Source organism: Akebia trifoliata, chromosome 8 (assembly GCF_017979445.1).
Source record: "Akebia trifoliata isolate Shusen 1 chromosome 8, ASM1797944v1, whole genome shotgun sequence".
NCBI lineage: Eukaryota > Viridiplantae > Streptophyta > Magnoliopsida > Ranunculales > Lardizabalaceae > Akebia > Akebia trifoliata.
The window spans coordinates 8670486-8688066 of record NC_141382.1 but is presented as its reverse complement, the minus strand read 5'-3'; the positions used below and the strand labels follow the sequence as shown (position 1 = coordinate 8688066).

General features: G+C 32.4%; 2 protein-coding genes across 2 annotated transcripts; both read left to right on the top strand.

Annotated features, from left to right (window-relative positions):
* The first annotated feature begins 1506 nt into the window (after positions 1-1506).
* On the top strand, positions 1507-4084 carry LOC147395923 (CASP-like protein 1D1). Its single transcript, XM_086451964.1, has 3 exons — positions 1507-1774; positions 2718-2847; positions 3628-4084. Exons 1-3 carry the CDS (start codon positions 1551-1553, stop codon positions 3847-3849), a joined length of 576 nt encoding a protein of 191 aa, XP_086308090.1. The 5' UTR covers positions 1507-1550; the 3' UTR covers positions 3850-4084.
* Positions 4085-13545: 9461 nt separating this feature from the next.
* LOC147395922 (CASP-like protein 1D1) lies at positions 13546-17272 on the top strand. The gene is made up of 3 exons (XM_086451558.1): positions 13546-13849; positions 15916-16045; positions 16828-17272. Exons 1-3 carry the CDS (start codon positions 13620-13622, stop codon positions 17047-17049), a joined length of 582 nt encoding a protein of 193 aa, XP_086307684.1. The 5' UTR covers positions 13546-13619; the 3' UTR covers positions 17050-17272.
* Positions 17273-17581: the final 309 nt, after the last annotated feature.

Below are 17581 nucleotides of genomic sequence, written 5' to 3'. Positions count from 1 at the left end.
TATTCTAATAAGATCAAATATGTAAGAGTTATGATTCTTACATCGATTGTTTGGTGATAATATTCAAGAAGTGCTTTATGATATATCCAAGAAAGTGTCTAAAATTAAGTTCAGACAACTTCGGCTCTTGATCCTTTTTTGACTTTTGGCTCGTGTTAGAATTCATAAGTGACAAAAGAAATTACTCTAGGCTGAACACAACCTTAGTGATCATTTCGTAAAATAGATCAACAATTGTTAATTAATGATTGTCTCTATTATATTTTTATTTTTTGAAAAAATGACTAATTTGTGTTAAAATGTTAGTTATCAACGAGCATTACTCCTACAGGTCAAAGGGTTTGTTAAGTACTGACAACCATGTATTTTCTTTAGTTGTGTGTTTGAAATTAAGTGGCCTCTTGACTTGCTCTATTGCGCATTGAAAAGTTTTTGTGGGATTATGATGTGGAATCATAGGGACGAACCCATCCTAAACAAGAGTGTGGGGAACCTTGAGATATCAAAAAGAAGAAGATGATAAAGAAGAAAATATCAATGATTTTTTGGTTCCTAGTCGTTGATTAGATGTATCGTGGGATCTACCAATCATGTCAACTACAACATTGTTTTGCATGTAAGGATATCTTTCTCATTTTCTTATAATCAAGTAGTTGTGAGCAATTTTTTGTAGAAAAATCAATCCAAGAACAATAAAGTAAAATGCAAACACACACATAACACATAGATTTTTATGTGGTTCCCTCAAGATTGAGATATGTCCACGAATCATACTGATTCCACTATGAAGAGAGTTTCACAATTACATATTACACATTTTTTTTCCAATAAAAATAGAAATATGTAATCCCAAGAAAAGTCTAACTACGATTTTATCTAGAGTCGTGATAATATAAGTCGCCAGGTGGCATACTCAATTGACTCCTTGATGTGACAACTTCGAGAATCGTAGATTTGTATACCTTGGGATACACGATTGCGCTTCCCCATAAAAAAATGTATCCCGGGTCGATTGAGTATGACACCTGGTGAGTCATATTATTAGAACTCTTTTACCTAATAAACTCCCCCTCTCCCTAACGAGCTTGACCAGTGACTTGCAAATCATACATTTTTAACAAATACTACCATAGTTACAAAATATCAATCTACGCCAATAACACTTCTACTCCATCTCATAAGATAATAGATTCCACCAATCATCCCAAACATGCCTTAGTATCCGAACCAAGTGGCAACCTAGAAAGGATTAGAAAAATGAGATCCATTATAGCACCATATATTTGAAATAAAGTAAATAAATAAATAATAAATTTGATCATATAAAATTAAAATTAAAAATCAAATCAAATCAAAAGTTGGATTCTCTCAAATAATAGAAACGCCAATCGCAATACGCTTCCATTAAAAAGTCATTTTTTTTGGGTAAAATTAGGAAACTTGTCCGCAACTCCACGAAACCTCACACCTTATCTTAATGACTTAATCTCTCTCTCTCTCTCTTTATAACCAAAAGTTGGAAATAATTAAGTTAATTATCGTCTTATGCCATGGCGTCTACCGAAAAGCCAGTAGAAGAATCAGGAAAGAGTACTGAACCGGAAGCAAAAGTATCCGGTGGCACCAACTTGTTCTCCATAGATTTGTTTCTTAGAATCTTATTGTTCGCTTCTACTGTAACTGCCGTTATCGTTATGGTTACTAGCAAGCAGAACAAACCCGTTCCGTTACTGGCTCTTAAAACTGCTAAATTCAGTCACTCACCAGCTCTCATGTAAGCTGTCTTTCCATCTATCTATACTTTGGTTTTATTGGTTGTCGTTTCGAGTTGACTCAGTAACTCGGTATATAATTTCGTTGGAGACGATTTAGAAATTTGGCCGAGTTATGTATTAATTAACACACCATCTTTTACTAACAACACACCAATCCTTTCCAAATTAGAGATATTTCCCAACAACTTATGTCAAAATTCCGGTTCCGGTTCACTGTTCATTTTAATTCCCATGGACATGTTTTTCCAGTGAATTCGTCACTTTATAATCAACGAATTTGCTTAAAAATTACGAACAAAATCGTTAATATGGTAAAATTGCTCGTATTTTATGTCGGAATTTGATGATTATAAAAAAGTGACGAATTCATTGGAAGTGGTGGTTTACGTATAGATTGGTGTGTTAATAGAAGTTCTCTATTTAAAGTTCGACTAGTTGCATATCACCTAGTACCGATTGTATTCCAATCTTCTGAGAAAAAAAAAATAGAGCTTCTACAAACACAGAAAATTATTTGTAGAACAATTTTAATTTCAAAAGGATTGGTGTGTTGTAATTAAAAGGAGGTGTTTCAGTCATTTTTTTGTTAAGGTTTGTATGATATATTGCAAAGAAAATATTTTCAAGAAAAAATGAATTCCTTGATAAAACTTAGGATTCCTTGACAAAACAAAAGTTGATTTCTAGTTTTGGGTAGGAGTACATTAAGAGATGGAAAATATTATTTTCTTAGATACGGGCATAGAAATATTTTCCGACAAAAAGGGAAAAATCACCCTGAATGGAAAATGGTTTTCTCGGGGAAATGTACTATCATGTGTGCCAAAAATTGTATAATGTGCCAAAAATGGTTTTCTCAAGTAGTTTGAAGATTGTATAATTTGTTTTAAGGCCTAATTTACATTTGAAGATCTAATTTTGAATGATAATTTTATGATGTAGATACTTCGTTGCCGCACTTTCAGTCGCAGCTTTATATAGTATTATTTCAATTCTCGCTTCCCTCTACGATATCTGGAAGCCCTGTCGTTCGAATAATAAGCTGTTACTTCATTTTGTATTCATCGACACGGTAAGTGTTTGTTTCTTTAATATCTTTGATAATTTGGAGGTAATAATCCTCATGGTTTTGCTGAAAAAATAATGTATTTTGAGATTTTCAAAGACTAATAAAATGACAAAAATGCCCCCATCATAAACCTCATCTTTGCCTTACTATTCAACCTTTAATTTTCAAATAGATGACATACACTCCTTGACCTCAGTCTTTTTTGAAAAACTAATTGAAAATGACCTAAATACCTTCATTTTCAACTTTTAGCCAAAAATTAAAATAAAATAAATAAACTTAGATTTTTCTCCCCAAAACTCATTATCTTCATCCTCTGTGGTAACATTTCTTTTACAATCGTCAACCTTAAGATTTTATCTTCTTTAACCTTCTAATCCCAAGAACAAGATAAGATTTTGGGAGGAAGTAGAAGATGATGGAATTTTGGACAATTAAAATAAATATTAGGATTTCAACAAGAAGTTGAAGGCGAGATTATATAGATAAAAATAATTACCCAAGATTTTGAATATCTTGAAGAAGGTGGATCTTTAGAAGACAATCACGGGATTTTCGACTAGAAGTTGAAGATGATGGCATTTAGGTCATTTTCATTAGCCTACTTCGGTAGATTGAACTCAAGGTGGGTATGTCAAACATTCATGTCTAAATAACCCACAAATCTTCAACAAAATTCATTTGGATACCTTAAAATCACCATTTTTTTAAATAAATAAATAATAAAAAAAACAAAAGAAGAAAAATATAACATTAAATAAACCAATTTATGATTTGGTGCAGGTGATGTTGGGTATAGTGGCTTCAGCGACGGGTGCGGCTGGTGGAGTGGCTTATATTGGCTTAAAGGGAAACTCCCATGTGGGTTGGACCAAAGTGTGCTTTCTGTATGACAAATACTGTCGATACATTGGAAGTTCGATTGCCATATCTTTGTTTGCTGCCATCCTCCTTGTTGTCCTCGTGATACTCTCCACTTTCACTCTTTATCGTCGGATCCGCTGATCTAAGTTCCTAGAATTATGATTTCTGAATCCAGATGGTTTATTCTTCATCATGTATGTGTGTGTGTGTGTGTGTGTTTGTGTGTGTGAGAGAGAGAGAGAGAGTGTTTGTTTGTGTAAATATTTTTGTTTGTTCTTTGTACTTTGATGTGTAATATTTTATTTATGATTTATGATGTATTTAAATGTAAGCTATCTTTCGTGGGACATTTTAATTTCTTAATGTTTTTTGGACCTGAATGGAAGATAAGGTTAATTTTTTTTTTTCAAATTAGTCCAATCATGATTAGAATGTGATTCAATTTGATTGGATCAAATTATATTCATAGAAATTTAAAATTTTATATGATTTTTTCCCCTAAATTATCTTTTTATTTTTATTATGTATTACTAATTAAGGTTGAAACCATTAAAAGGTATTGAAAATCCAATTCAAAACCTGATTTCAATCGTAAAAAATAATTTGAAAATAATAATCCTTGATAAAATCAATTTGGCTAAAAGGTGTGTAAACACTTTTAAAAGATAATCGTAGTCTCTCATTTGTGCAAGGAAATACGACAATACTATCTCCTGAGTTCAACCTATCTTGACTTGATCATGTTCCTCTACAAGTTTGCACTACTCGATGGGAACTTGTAGTTTACCTGTTTAAGATGCCCAAATAAATGATGAAGAACATAAATCTCACAAAAGAGTGGAGAGAAAACTAAAAGATATGTTAGATACCAAAATCAATAGGATTATGGGGTTTATAGGCTAGTGGAGATGTATTTGAGGCAATAAACATCATCAATTGATACATATATCACAAGTTCTTCCAATTTAAGTGCGTTGTACATGTATTTATTGAACGCATGTCCTAAAATGTCTTCCAACTCTGAGGTTCATCTCATCTAAAATTTATTCATCTAGAATTTATGAATGAACCTTGATCTATTTATGAACCTTGAACCATGCACTTAAGTGTATTAAATTCAATCAAGAACAATGAGCCCCTTTGGTTCATTGCTTCAAACCTTACATCCCTTTTGGAAATCCATTTAAAGTTTTTTTTTAATGTCTATAAATTTTATTATTATATCACTACAAAATTTTAGATTTTTAATAAGAATAAAAAATAATCGCAAATACCAAAAATACCACCGTTGTTATCAATAACAATGGCCAAGGGAAACACCACTATTTATGGTGTAACTAAAAGTAATATGGATCCTTATAGTGGCAGTCAAACACCGTTGCTAATTAATTTCTATTATCGTAGCTATAGATACAATTCGAGGCCTATAGTAATGGTAATAGCCGCTGCTAATAAAAAAATTTATTTTAAAATTATTTGTAATTAAATACCTATTTTTATACAACCTGTTAATTGATAGAATTCGACGATGCTCCATGTAATAGTGTTTTCAACCTTTATACAAATAACAACTGCATGTGTTCTTGTGACAGTTAGGACATACAAGCTTCCCTTTCGTATTTCAACCAGACAAGATGACATAATCTGGGAAATTACTAATGGTTCAAATCAATATCGCATACATAAAAAATATCTCATTCCTCGAGGCATCAAAAATATCTAATCCAGTTTCCCATAAATCTTTTAGTTCTTCTATTATAGGTTTTAAGTACATGTCAATGTCATTTTCAAGCCCAAAAGAACCTAGAATAAATAATGATAACATCATAGAAGACTATTTCATACACATCCAAGGTGGCACGCTATATGAAATTAGAACCATAGACCATGTGTTGTAAGCAATACTTATTGTCCAGAATAGATTGAACCCATTACTCGTCAATCCAAGTCTAATATTACAAGGTTCTAAAACAAAAGATGAGTTAATGCTATTAAAATATTTTCATGTCTTAGAGTTTACAGAATGCCTCAACATCCCATTCTTAATGCTACCATCACCATGCCATCTCATGACAGAGCAGTTTTCGATGATATGAACAACTTTTGTAGTCTTAGTTTAACGGAAAATGATGCAAAATCTTGGCAGGAGTTTTCTTTTTATCACCTAACGAGTCATCTTCCTTCCACGAAACTCCACAGATATCACAAACATCCTTATTGTTAACCTCTTCTAATACAACATACAATTGTTGAGGCATAATTGAATTTTGTTATAGTTGAGCCCTAAATTTGTAATAATTTTCTTAGTTTGGATGAAATTATTGGGCAATGTAGAACTCTCCAGGAATACACCTCTCAACAAATCAAGTAACATGGTAAATGACTATTACTCCACCCAACAAGGCATTTTATGTAAAATAATCTCAGAGGGAATGACAATTTGGTGTGTTTTCTACACCTTAGGTACAATTCCTACTCAACATCCTTTACTAGCTTGAAGAATTTATCGGCATTTGCTTTCTCACCACTCTTTGTTGTCCGTGTTGAAACGTTTATATTAATAGGTATATTGTACATACTAAACAAATCGCGTAATAAATGTCCCATTTCTCTACTCGTCACCTCGAGTCCAATATCCACCGCATGTACATCGAATGATAATTATGTTATGCCTTCTTTACGAAACAACCATCTAGTATAATTTTTATCAAAACCATCACATATCATATGATCATATATTGTTTCTTGATCCTTATAAAGCACGTTGTTGTAGTTGGGACATGGGAATTTCAACATCCCGTTGATAGTTGCTCTACGAGTAATTGCAAACTCAATAAAGCCTTTCAACTCCTTCTATGTATTCCTGACTAAGCCTTGACTTATTAATCTAACTCCTATCCATGAGGTAGATATGGGCAAATACCTAAGAGAAATAGGCTCCAAATGCATTACTTCAATATACATTGACACATCGAAAACTCAAACTATATATCTAAATTAAATAACTCAAGGATCACTATTTACATAGATCTATCATGCACATAAAATGACAAGACTGTATCAAAGGATTGGAGAATTGACTTATCGTATCACATCACACTTATTGAGCAAAATAAACAATAAACAAATAATAGTATTTAAACAGAAAAATTATCTAAGGTAAATAAAAAATTTCAAAATCATGTAGAGCTATGCAACATATTTTCATTTACACGAGTTTACAAATAAAATATCATTGTAAATCCAAATTTCTAAACAAGAACAAAGAATAAATACAAGCACAATGAAAAATAAATAAAAAAGAACATGCATTTATCTATGGAGAACAAATATGGATTAGGTTCTCAAGTATTAAAAATAAAAAATGATAATAATAAATAAAATAAAAAAAGATGATTTTGTTTATTGAAGTGGTTGTTACCAACCAAATGGGAGTGAGATTGAAAGGGCAACAAAAAACCCGAAATCCAATCCAAATTCTAGACCAAAAACCTATAATACGTCATTTAATTGCAGCCAAAGACTCCTTGCCAGAATTTGCCAAGAGTGTGAGTGATCGTTACTACATGATCTATTGGTGTGATGCATGACTTTTGAAGGATTATGTTTGGACAACCTCATTTGGCAAAAAAGTAGTCAATGATAATTAAAAAATCAAGATTTAAGGGCATCACCGAGTCAACTCATCTTTGATAATCAATTCTTTACTATTTTTGCCTTGAATCAAAGCCCATGTACATAGTCCTAAAATCATAATCAAATTTGACCACCACCAGAAAAACTGGAAAATAAAGAAAAAAATCAAATCCCAGTTGCCTAAACCAATGTTCAATTTAGTCCTTTGTTTCTGTACAAGTTCTATTTATTTTTAGAATCATCATTGGTTTATGAGCTTCACAATACCCAAAGCCTTCATTGAATCCCTATTTGCCCTAAAAAGAAACTCCATTTAACTCAAACTGAATTGCTAAGACAAACTTAATTAATCTCCTTATTTGAGTATATAAATCTTCTATGATCAAAGCTCATTTGGCACATAAAGGCCCAATAGAAGTCATAAGTAACAATCGAGCTATGATACACTCAAAACATGAGTATTCCACCTTCACATGTCGATGTTGCATCTTCCTAAAACATGGAGAGTCCATGTTGTTGTGTAAATGTTACTTATGATATGATTGTAGAAGAACAAAAATTACTACTAACAAAAAAAAATGTAGAACTAACAAAAATTAAAAATTAAAATAAATTAAAAAAATAGTTTCAGAGGAGTGAGTCTTCATCCAGAAGTTAAGAGCATTTTAGGAATGCCCTTTTGATATTATCCGACCCGATCAACCCGAATCAATTAGTTCAATCGGATTAAATCCGGATATGATCTTAGCTAGTACGATTTAGATTCAGATCCGAATATGAATTCGGATAAAAATTTTGGATATGAATATGGATACTCATATCCGCCCGTTTTAAGTCACAACAAAGAGGTCTTGAGTTCAAATCCCCCCTTAGGTGTCATCTTTAGGGATTTATCCCAAAACTTACTTGGTGCATGTGAGGGTAAGGGACTCCATGTGCCCAAGGATTTAGTCGGGTGCTCTAAGAGCTTCAGATACGTTTGCTACAACCGGAAAAAAAAAAAAGTTTTGATTGTTGAAGGATTTTTTCATTAATGAAATTATATTGTCCATCTCAAAATCTTATATTAAAAACGAATAATTTAAATAAAAAAATATTTTAAAATATTTTTATTCAATAAAAGTTGGTGGTTCTTTACAAAATTGACACTTGGATAAGACTTTAGCCCTTAATTCAAACTAATTAACAAACCCAAATTTTCTCCCCCTCTCCACATGTATTCCGTTTCTTCAGCAAGGGTTGAAGAAAAGGGTATTTCAATTATTTTTCATGAGAAGGCCATGGTCAACTTAATATATACAATGTATTATAGAATTAGGATTATTAATCGATTGGATCAAACCCTAAATCGCATAAAAAATTTATCTAATTGATTATGAATCAACCATGTCTGGATTCAATGGATCCATGTGAAAAAATGTAAAAAAAATTATATAAATTATATTATATTTAAATATATAAAATATATTTATATTTTTATATAGATTTGAATCCTAATAATGGCATTAGTTAAAAAATACGTTGTGATTATCATTAAATTGGTTCTAGGTTCAATCCAATCCCCTATTAGACCGATCCTAAATTGATCTGATACATTGCAGCCTTAGGAATGGGGATGTTAATGGGTCAGTTTTGGTTCAACTCTTATAAGAATCAAAATCATTAATTTTGTTTTGGTTCTCATCAATTCCGGATCTAAATTTTAAAGCATTGAAATTAGAATTAGAACTGTAAAAAATTTCTCTTTAAACAATTTCTATTAGTTCCTACCAATTTTGATTCTCATTCATTTCGATTCCAAGATATCTAATTCTAATCAATTCTAATAAAAAGGGTTCCAGAACCATCGTATCAAATGTGCTTAGACCCATAATGAGTTGACGAGTTCAAGTCATACTTACCTACAAAACAAAAAAACAAAAAAAAAATCCTATTAATTCAATTCTGATTAATTGGGTATCCACTGATACCCTTATCTCAGAGAGTATAAATTTTTTAAGCAAAGAACATCAATTTGCACAATGCTCTTGTATTGAAGTCATTCATAATTTACAAAAATAGCAATGTTAGGAAAGTTTTCAATACACACGGTATCCAACAATTGACCTATTAGATATTATGTAATAAGAACCTCCAAGTGCCAAACATTTCGTCTTATCTAAATTAGAAGTTTGAAAATAAAATAAATTTTTTTTTTGAAAAATCAATTTATTTCGAAACTTTTAAATCATAATAAGACGAAATATTTAGGCAAAATGTTTGGCCCTTTAGCGGTCCTTATTAGGTAATTTTTGTGTAAAATATATATATATATAAGGTCACGTTCCTACGACCCTTATTACGACTCACATTGCGACACCATTTTGATCTTATATAGGCAAAAAGGTTTGGAATGGGCTGATTTTTTGTGAGGATGATCTCTGTGATGAGGGGATCATCCATGCAAAAAATCATCCCATTCCAAAATTTCTAACCCCATCAAAATTGATATACAAAAATTGGACGGTCTAAAATTTTTCAACTTGTAAACATGGGGCTAGAAGTTTCGTAATGAGCTGATTTTTGGCAAGGATGATCTCCTCACCATAGAGATCATCCTCACAAAAAATCAGCCCATTCCAAACATTTTTGCCCATATAAGACAAAACACGGTGTCGCAATGTGAGTCATAATAAGGGTCGTAGGAACCTGACCCATATATATGTATATATGGATTAGGATCCGTATACACATAAAGCTCCTCATAAAGTTACAACATGTTTTGTCTTATACGGGCAAAATATTTGGAATGGGCTGATTTTTAGTGAGGATGATTTCTATGGTGAGGAGATCATCTTTGCCAAAAATCAGCCCATTATGAAATTTCTAGCCCCATGTTAACAAGTTGAAAAAATTTATACCGTCCAATTTTTGTAAATCACTTTTGATGAGGTTAGAAGTTTTGAAATGGAATGATTTTTTGCAAGGATGATCCCCTCATCACAGAGATCATTCTCACAAAAAATCAACCCATTCCAAACCTTTTTAACCATATAAGACAAAAGTGTTATAGCTTTATAAGTAGCTTTATGTGTCTATGGAACCCAACCATATATATATGGGTCCCGTTCAGCACCCTAAGTTTTACCACACACTTTAACAAATGTGTTTTGTCTTACATGGGTTAGAAGTTTCGGAATGAGCTGATTTTTGGTGAGGATGATCTCTATATATATAGGGAAATGCTCAGCACCCTAAGTTTTACCACACACTTTAACAAACGTTTTTTGTCCTACATGGGTTAGAAGTTTTGAAATGGGCTGATTTTTGGTGATGATGATCTCTATGATTAGAAGATCATCCTCCCCAAAAATCAGCCCATTCTGAAATGTTTAGCCCCATGTTTACACGTTGAAAAATCGTGGACCATCCATTTTTTGTAAACCATTTCTGATGGGGTTAGAAGTTTTGGAATGAGCTGATTTTTGGTGAGGATGATCTCCTCACCATAGAGATCATCCTCACCAAAAACCAGCCCATTCCAAAACTTCTAACCCATGTAGGGCAAAACACGTTTGTTAAAGTGTGTGGTAAAGCTTAGGGTGCTGAACGGGACATTTTTGGTGAGGATGATCTCTATGGTGAGGAGATCATCCTCACCAAAAATCAGCTCATTCCAAAACTTCTAACCCCATCAAAAATGGTTTACAAAAAATGGATGGTCCACAATTTTTCAACTTGTAAACATGGGGTTAAAAATTTCAGAATGGGCTACTTATTGGTGAGGATGATCTTCTAATCATAGAGATCATCCTCACCAAAAATCAGCCCATTCCAAAACTTCTAACTCATGTAGGACAAAACACGTTTGTTAAAGTGTAGGGTAAAGCTTAGGGTGTTGAACATTTCCCATAGATATATATATATATGGGCAGCGTTATTACGACCCCTATTACGACTCACATTGCGACACACCGTTTTGTCTTATATGGGCAAAAATGTTTGGAATAGGCTGATTTTTTGTGAGGATGATCTCTGTGATGAGGGGATCATCCTGGCAAAAAATCATCCCATTCCAAAACTTCTAACCCCATCAAAATTGATTTACAAAAATTGGACGGTCTAGAAGTTTCATAATGAGCTGATTTTTGGCAAAGATGATCTCCTCACCATAGAGATCATCCTCACAAAAAATCAGTCCATTCCAAACATTTTTGCCCATATAAGACAAAACGGTGTGTCGCAATGTGAGTCGTAATAGGGGTATACGGAGCGTGACCCTATATATATATATATATATATATATATTATATATATATATATATAATATATATATATATATATATATATGGGTCCCGTTCAACAACAAACATTTTGGCAAAACATGGATTAGAGGTTTTGGAATGGGCTGATTTTTGGTGAAGATGATCTCCCCGTAGAGATCATTCTCACCAAAAATCACCCTATTCCAAAACTTCTAGCCCCAGTTTATAAGTTGAAAAATCGTGGACCGTCCATTTTTTGTAAATCATTTTTGATGGGGTTAGAAGTTTTGAAATGGGCTGATTTTTGGTGATGATGATCTCCTCATCGTAAAGATCACCCTCACCAAAAATCAGCCCATTCCAAAACCTCTAACCCATGTTTTGAAAAATGTTTTGCCAAAATGTTTGTTGCTGAACATTTCCCTATATATATATATATAAGATTAGGATCCGTATACACATAAAGCTACAACGTGTTTTGTCTTATATGGGCAAAAATGTTTGGAATGGGCTGATTTTTTGCGAGGATGATCTCTATAGTGAGGAGATCATCCTTGGCAAAAATCAGCCTATTACGAAACTTCTAGCCCCATGTTTACAAGTTGAAAAGTTTTGGATCGTCCTATTTTTGTAAATCAGTTTTGATGAGGTTAGAAGTTTTGGAATGTGATGATTTTTTGCATGGATGATCCCCTCACCATAGAGATCATCCTCACAAAAAATCAGCATATTCTAAATCTTTTTAACCATATAAGACAAAAACGTTGTAGCTTTATGTGTCTACAGAACCCCACCCATATATATAGGGAACGGATCAAAGGACATATGCAAAAACAAAGTAACATTAATAAATTTTCAAAATATGGGTTAGAAGTTTGGGATTGAACTGATTTTTTGTGGGGATAATCTCTATGATGGGAAGATCATCCGGAAAAAAAAATTACTCTAATCTGAAACTTCTAACCCCATTAAAAGTGATTTAGAATGTGGACCGTCGATTTTTTGTCAATTTTTATCAATAATTTTTAAATCACTTTTGATGGATTTAGAAGTTTCAGATTGATCTGATTTTTTGTGAGGATGATCTTCTCATCATAGTGACCATCCTCGCAAAAAATCAGCTTAATCCAAAACCTCTAACCCATATTTTGAAAAATCATTGTTTTTACATATGGCCCTTGAACAGCCCCCATATATATATATATATATATATAGAGTTGTGATAATATAACTCACCAGGTGATATACTCAATCGACTCCTTAATGTGACAAGTTCGAGAACTGTAGATTTGTAAGCCTTGGGATACACGGTTACACTTCCCCATAAAAAAGTGTATTTCGAGTCAATTGAGTATAACACCTAGTGAGCCATATTATTAGAATTCTTTTACCTAATACCCTCCCCCCCACTCCCACGCCCCCACTAACGAGCTTGACGCACATGACTTGATGAACAACACCTCCTTAATGATTACTACTTAATGCTCTACAAACCATACATTTTTAACAAATACTAACCTCCAACTAATGTTCGTATAACAACACTTGTTGAATAGTTACAAAATGTCAATCTATGCCAACAACACTTCTACTCCATCTCATAAGATAATAGATTCCACCAATCATCCCAAACATATCAATATCCGAACCAAGTGGCAACCTAGAAAGGACTAGAAGAATGAGGTCCTTTATAACACCATATATTTGAAATAAAATAAATAAATAATAATAAATTTGATAATATAAAATTAAAATTAAAAATTAAATCAAATCAAAAGTTGGATTCTCTCAAATAATAGAAACGCCAATCGCAATACGCTTCCATTACAAAAGTCATTTTTTTTGGTAAAATTTGGAAATTTGTCCGCAACTCCACGAAACCACACACAGTAATGACTTAATCTCTCTCTCACACACCTTATCTTAATGACTTAATCTCTCTCTCACACACCTTATCTCTCTCTCTCTCTCTCTCTCTCTCTCTCTCTTTATAACCAAAAGTTGGAAATAAGTTAATTATCGTCTTGTGCCATGGCGTCTACCGAAAAGCCAGTAGAAGAATCAGGAAAGAGTACTGAACCGGAAGCAAAAGTATCCGGTGGCATCAACTTGTTCTCCATAGATTTGTTTCTTAGAATCTTATTGTTCGCTTCTACTGTAACTGCCGTTATCGTTATGGTTACTGGCAAGCAGACCAAACCCGTTCCGTTACCGTTTCCTGCTCTTAAAACTGCTAAATTCAGTAACTCACCAGCGCTCATGTAAGCTGTCTTTCCATCTATCTATACTTGGTTTTTATTGGTTGTCGTTTCGAGTTGACTCAGTAACTCGGTATATAATTTCGTTGGAGTCGATTTAGAAACTTGGCCGAGTTATGTATTAACACACCACCTTTTACTAACAACACACCAATCCTTTCGAAATTTGAGACATTTCTAGAAACGTGTGCAACTTATGTCAAAATTCCGGTTCCAGTACACTGTTCATTTTAATTCCCAAAACATGTTTTTCCAGTGAATTCGTCATTTTTATAATCAATAAATTTGCTTAAAAATTATGAGCGAGATCGTTAATATGGTAAAATTACTGGTATTTTATGAGGGAATTCGTTGATTATAAAAGTGACGAATTCATTGAAAAAACATGTTTTGAAAATAAAAATGAATAGTGTACCAGGCTCAGAATTTCGTCATATTCAACTTACAAAATGGAGAATCACCCTTCGAAATTAAGTGGTGGTTTACGTATAGATTGGTGTGTTATTAGAAGTTCTCTATTTAAAGTCCGATTGGTTGCAGATCACCTAGTACCAATTGTATTCCAATCTTTGAGAAAAAAAAAATAGAGCTTCTAGAAACACACCAAATTATATGTAGAACCATTTTAATTTCAAAAGGATTGGTGTGTTGTAATTAAAAGTTGGTATGCCAATAGAATCTCTCTAAAAATGCTTATTTTTTAAGTTATGGTCCTATCCCTACTTCTTGCACCCCACGGGATAATTTGTAACAAAGCTGAAGATAAATAGGTTCTGCAAATTTTACACCAAATTTGTCATTAATTAGTAGGAGTTCATGCATATTTTTACCCTACTTGTGGACATCAATATATGATGAATGTTTTAAAGCTTTGGTGCAATGGTTAATTATTTCCTCTCTAAGTTTTATTGAGAGCAGTTATATTACACTAGTAGGAATAAGGTCTTTAACGTCGGTTTATAACTGGCGTTATTGTCTTCTAACGTCAGTTAAACATCTTAAATACAAGGTTATAACGTGATTATAAACCAACGTTATATCTTAGAAATAATTACAATTTTTTATGAACCGTTGTCAAAAGTAAGTTAATAATAATATATATTATAAAATATTAATTATTATATAGTGTCGGTTTTGTAATGGAGTGCAAGTGATTTTTTTTTAGTAATGGAGTGCAATCAATAGTAGGTGATCTGCAATTAATTGGTCGTTATTTTTAAAGAAGTCATGTATGAAATGATGTAGCTTTTTTCAAATGTTACATAATAGAATTTATTACAAAAATTGTCATCTGCAATGTTATTATTGTAATTATTAACAAATAAACGTCAGTTTCGTGGAAATTTTCTTTTTGGATTTTCCCCATCCACCTCTTGCTTTCATATGATTTGATTAATTACTTTATTTTTTTTCTTTATTCTTTCATCATTAAAATCAATGAGAATAAAAGAAATATAGTTATTACCATATAAATTGGAGAGTTTGAAGGTGATGAAATTTTAAGGGAAAATGAAATAGTACTTCCTCGGGGCCACCCATGATGGTGCACCCTCACTTACCCGATGCGTGTGATGTGTAAGCATTGCACGTGCTTGGGGGAGGGACCCATATGCCTTGGCTCTGGCATCTGGCTCTTTCGATCTACTAGTCCGACGTAAGTTTGGACATCATGTCATAAAAAAAATTAAAAAAGAAGAAGAAGTTGAAGATGGAGGTGTTTCAGTCATTTTTTGTTAGGGTTTGTATGATATATTGCAAAGAAAATATTTTCAAAAGAAAATGAATTCCTTGATAAAACTTAGGATTCCTTGACAAAACCAAAGTTGATTTCTAGTTTTGAGTAGGGGTACATCAAGAGATGAAAAATATTATTTTCTTAGATATAGGCATAGAAATATTTTCGACAAAAAGGGAAAAATCACCCTAGATGGAAAATGGTTTTCTCGGGCAAATGTACTATCATGTGTGCCAAAAATGATTTTCTCAAGTAGTTTGAAGATTGTATAATGTGTTTTAATGCCTAATTTACATTTGAAAATCTAATTTTGTATGATAATTTTATGATGTAGATACTTCGTTGCCGCACTTTCAGTCGCAGCTTTATACAGTATTATTTCAATTCTCGCTTCCCTCTACGATATCTGGAAGCCCTGTCGTTCGAATAATAAGCTGTTACTCCATTTTGTATTCATCGACACGGTAAGTGTTTGTTTCTTTAATTTCTTTGATAATTGGGAGGTAATAATTCTCATGGTTTTGCTGAAAAAATAATGTATTTTGAGATTTTCAATGACTAATAAAATGACAAAAATGCCCCCATCATAAACCTCATCTTTGCCTTACTATTCAACCTTTAATTTTCAAATAGCTGACATACACTTCTTGACTTTAGTCTCTTCTAAAAAACAAATTGAAAATGACCTAAATACCTTCATTTTCAACTTTTAGCCAAAAATTAAAATAAAATAAATAAACTTAGATTTTTCTCCCCAAAACTCATTATCTTCATCCTCTGCGGTAAAATTTCTTTTACAATCATCAACCTTAAGATTTTATCTTCTTTAACCTTCTAATCCTAAGAACAAGATAGGATTTTGGGAGGAAGTAGAAGATGATGGAATTTTGGACAAATAAAATAAATATTAGGATTTCAACAAGAGGTTGAAGACGAGATTATATAGATAAAAAATAATTTACCCAAGATTTTGAATATCTTGAAGAAGGTGGATCTTTAGAAGATAATCACGGGATTTTCGACTAGAAGTTGAAGATGATGGCATTTAGGTCATTTTCATTAGCCTACTTCGGTAGATTGAACTCAAGGTGGGTATGTCAAACATTCATGTCTAAATAACCCACAAATCTTCAACAAAATTCATTTGGATACCTTAAAATCACCATTTTTTTAAATAAATAAATAATAAAAAATACAAAAGAAGAAAAATATAACATTAAATAAACCAATTTATGATTTGGTGCAGGTGATGTTGGGTATAGTGGCTTCAGCGACGGGTGCCGCTGGTGGAGTGGCTTATATTGGCTTAAAGGGAAACTCCCATGTGGGTTGGACCAAAGTGTGCTTTCTGTATGACAAATACTGTCGATACATTGGAAGTTCGATTGCCATATCTTTGTTTGCTGCCATCCTCCTTGTTGTCCTCGTGATACTCTCCACTTTCACTCTTTATCGTCGGATCCGCTGATCTAAGTTCCTAGAATTATGATTTCTGAATCCAGATGGTTCTGTCTTCATCATGTATGTGTGTGTGTGTGTGTGTGTGTGTGTGAGAGTGTTTGTTTGTGTAAATATTTTTGTTTGTTCTTTGTACTTTGATGTGTAATATTTTATTTATGATTTATGATGTATTTAAATGTAAGCTATCTTTCGTGGGACATTTTAATATCTTAATGTTTTTTGGACCTGAATGGAGGATAAGGTTAATTTTTTTTTTTCAAATTAGTCCAATCATGATTAGAATGTGATTCAATTTGATTGGATCAAATTATATTCATAGAAATTTAAAATTTTATATGATTTTTTCCCCTAAATTATCTTTTTATTTTTATTATGTATTACTAATTAAGGTTGAAACCATTAAAAGGTATTGAAAATCCAATTCAAAACCTGATTTCAATCGTAAAAAATAATTTGAAAATAATAATCCTTGATAAAATCAATTTGGCTAAGAGGTGCGTAAACATTTCTAAATGATAATCGTAGTCTCTCATTTGTGC

Bases quoted from the DNA above. Each gene is read 5' to 3' on its own strand.
- LOC147395923 (XM_086451964.1), top strand. From the start codon at position 1,551: ATGGCGTCTACCGAAAAGCCAGTAGAAGAATCAGGAAAGAGTACTGAA. The intron at 1,775-2,717 runs GTAAGCTGTCTT...TTTATGATGTAG, and splicing joins AGTCACTCACCAGCTCTCAT to ATACTTCGTTGCCGCACTTT. The intron at 2,848-3,627 runs GTAAGTGTTTGT...GATTTGGTGCAG, and splicing joins ATTTTGTATTCATCGACACG to GTGATGTTGGGTATAGTGGC.
- LOC147395922 (XM_086451558.1), top strand. From the start codon at position 13,620: ATGGCGTCTACCGAAAAGCCAGTAGAAGAATCAGGAAAGAGTACTGAA. The intron at 13,850-15,915 runs GTAAGCTGTCTT...TTTATGATGTAG, and splicing joins AGTAACTCACCAGCGCTCAT to ATACTTCGTTGCCGCACTTT. The intron at 16,046-16,827 runs GTAAGTGTTTGT...GATTTGGTGCAG, and splicing joins ATTTTGTATTCATCGACACG to GTGATGTTGGGTATAGTGGC.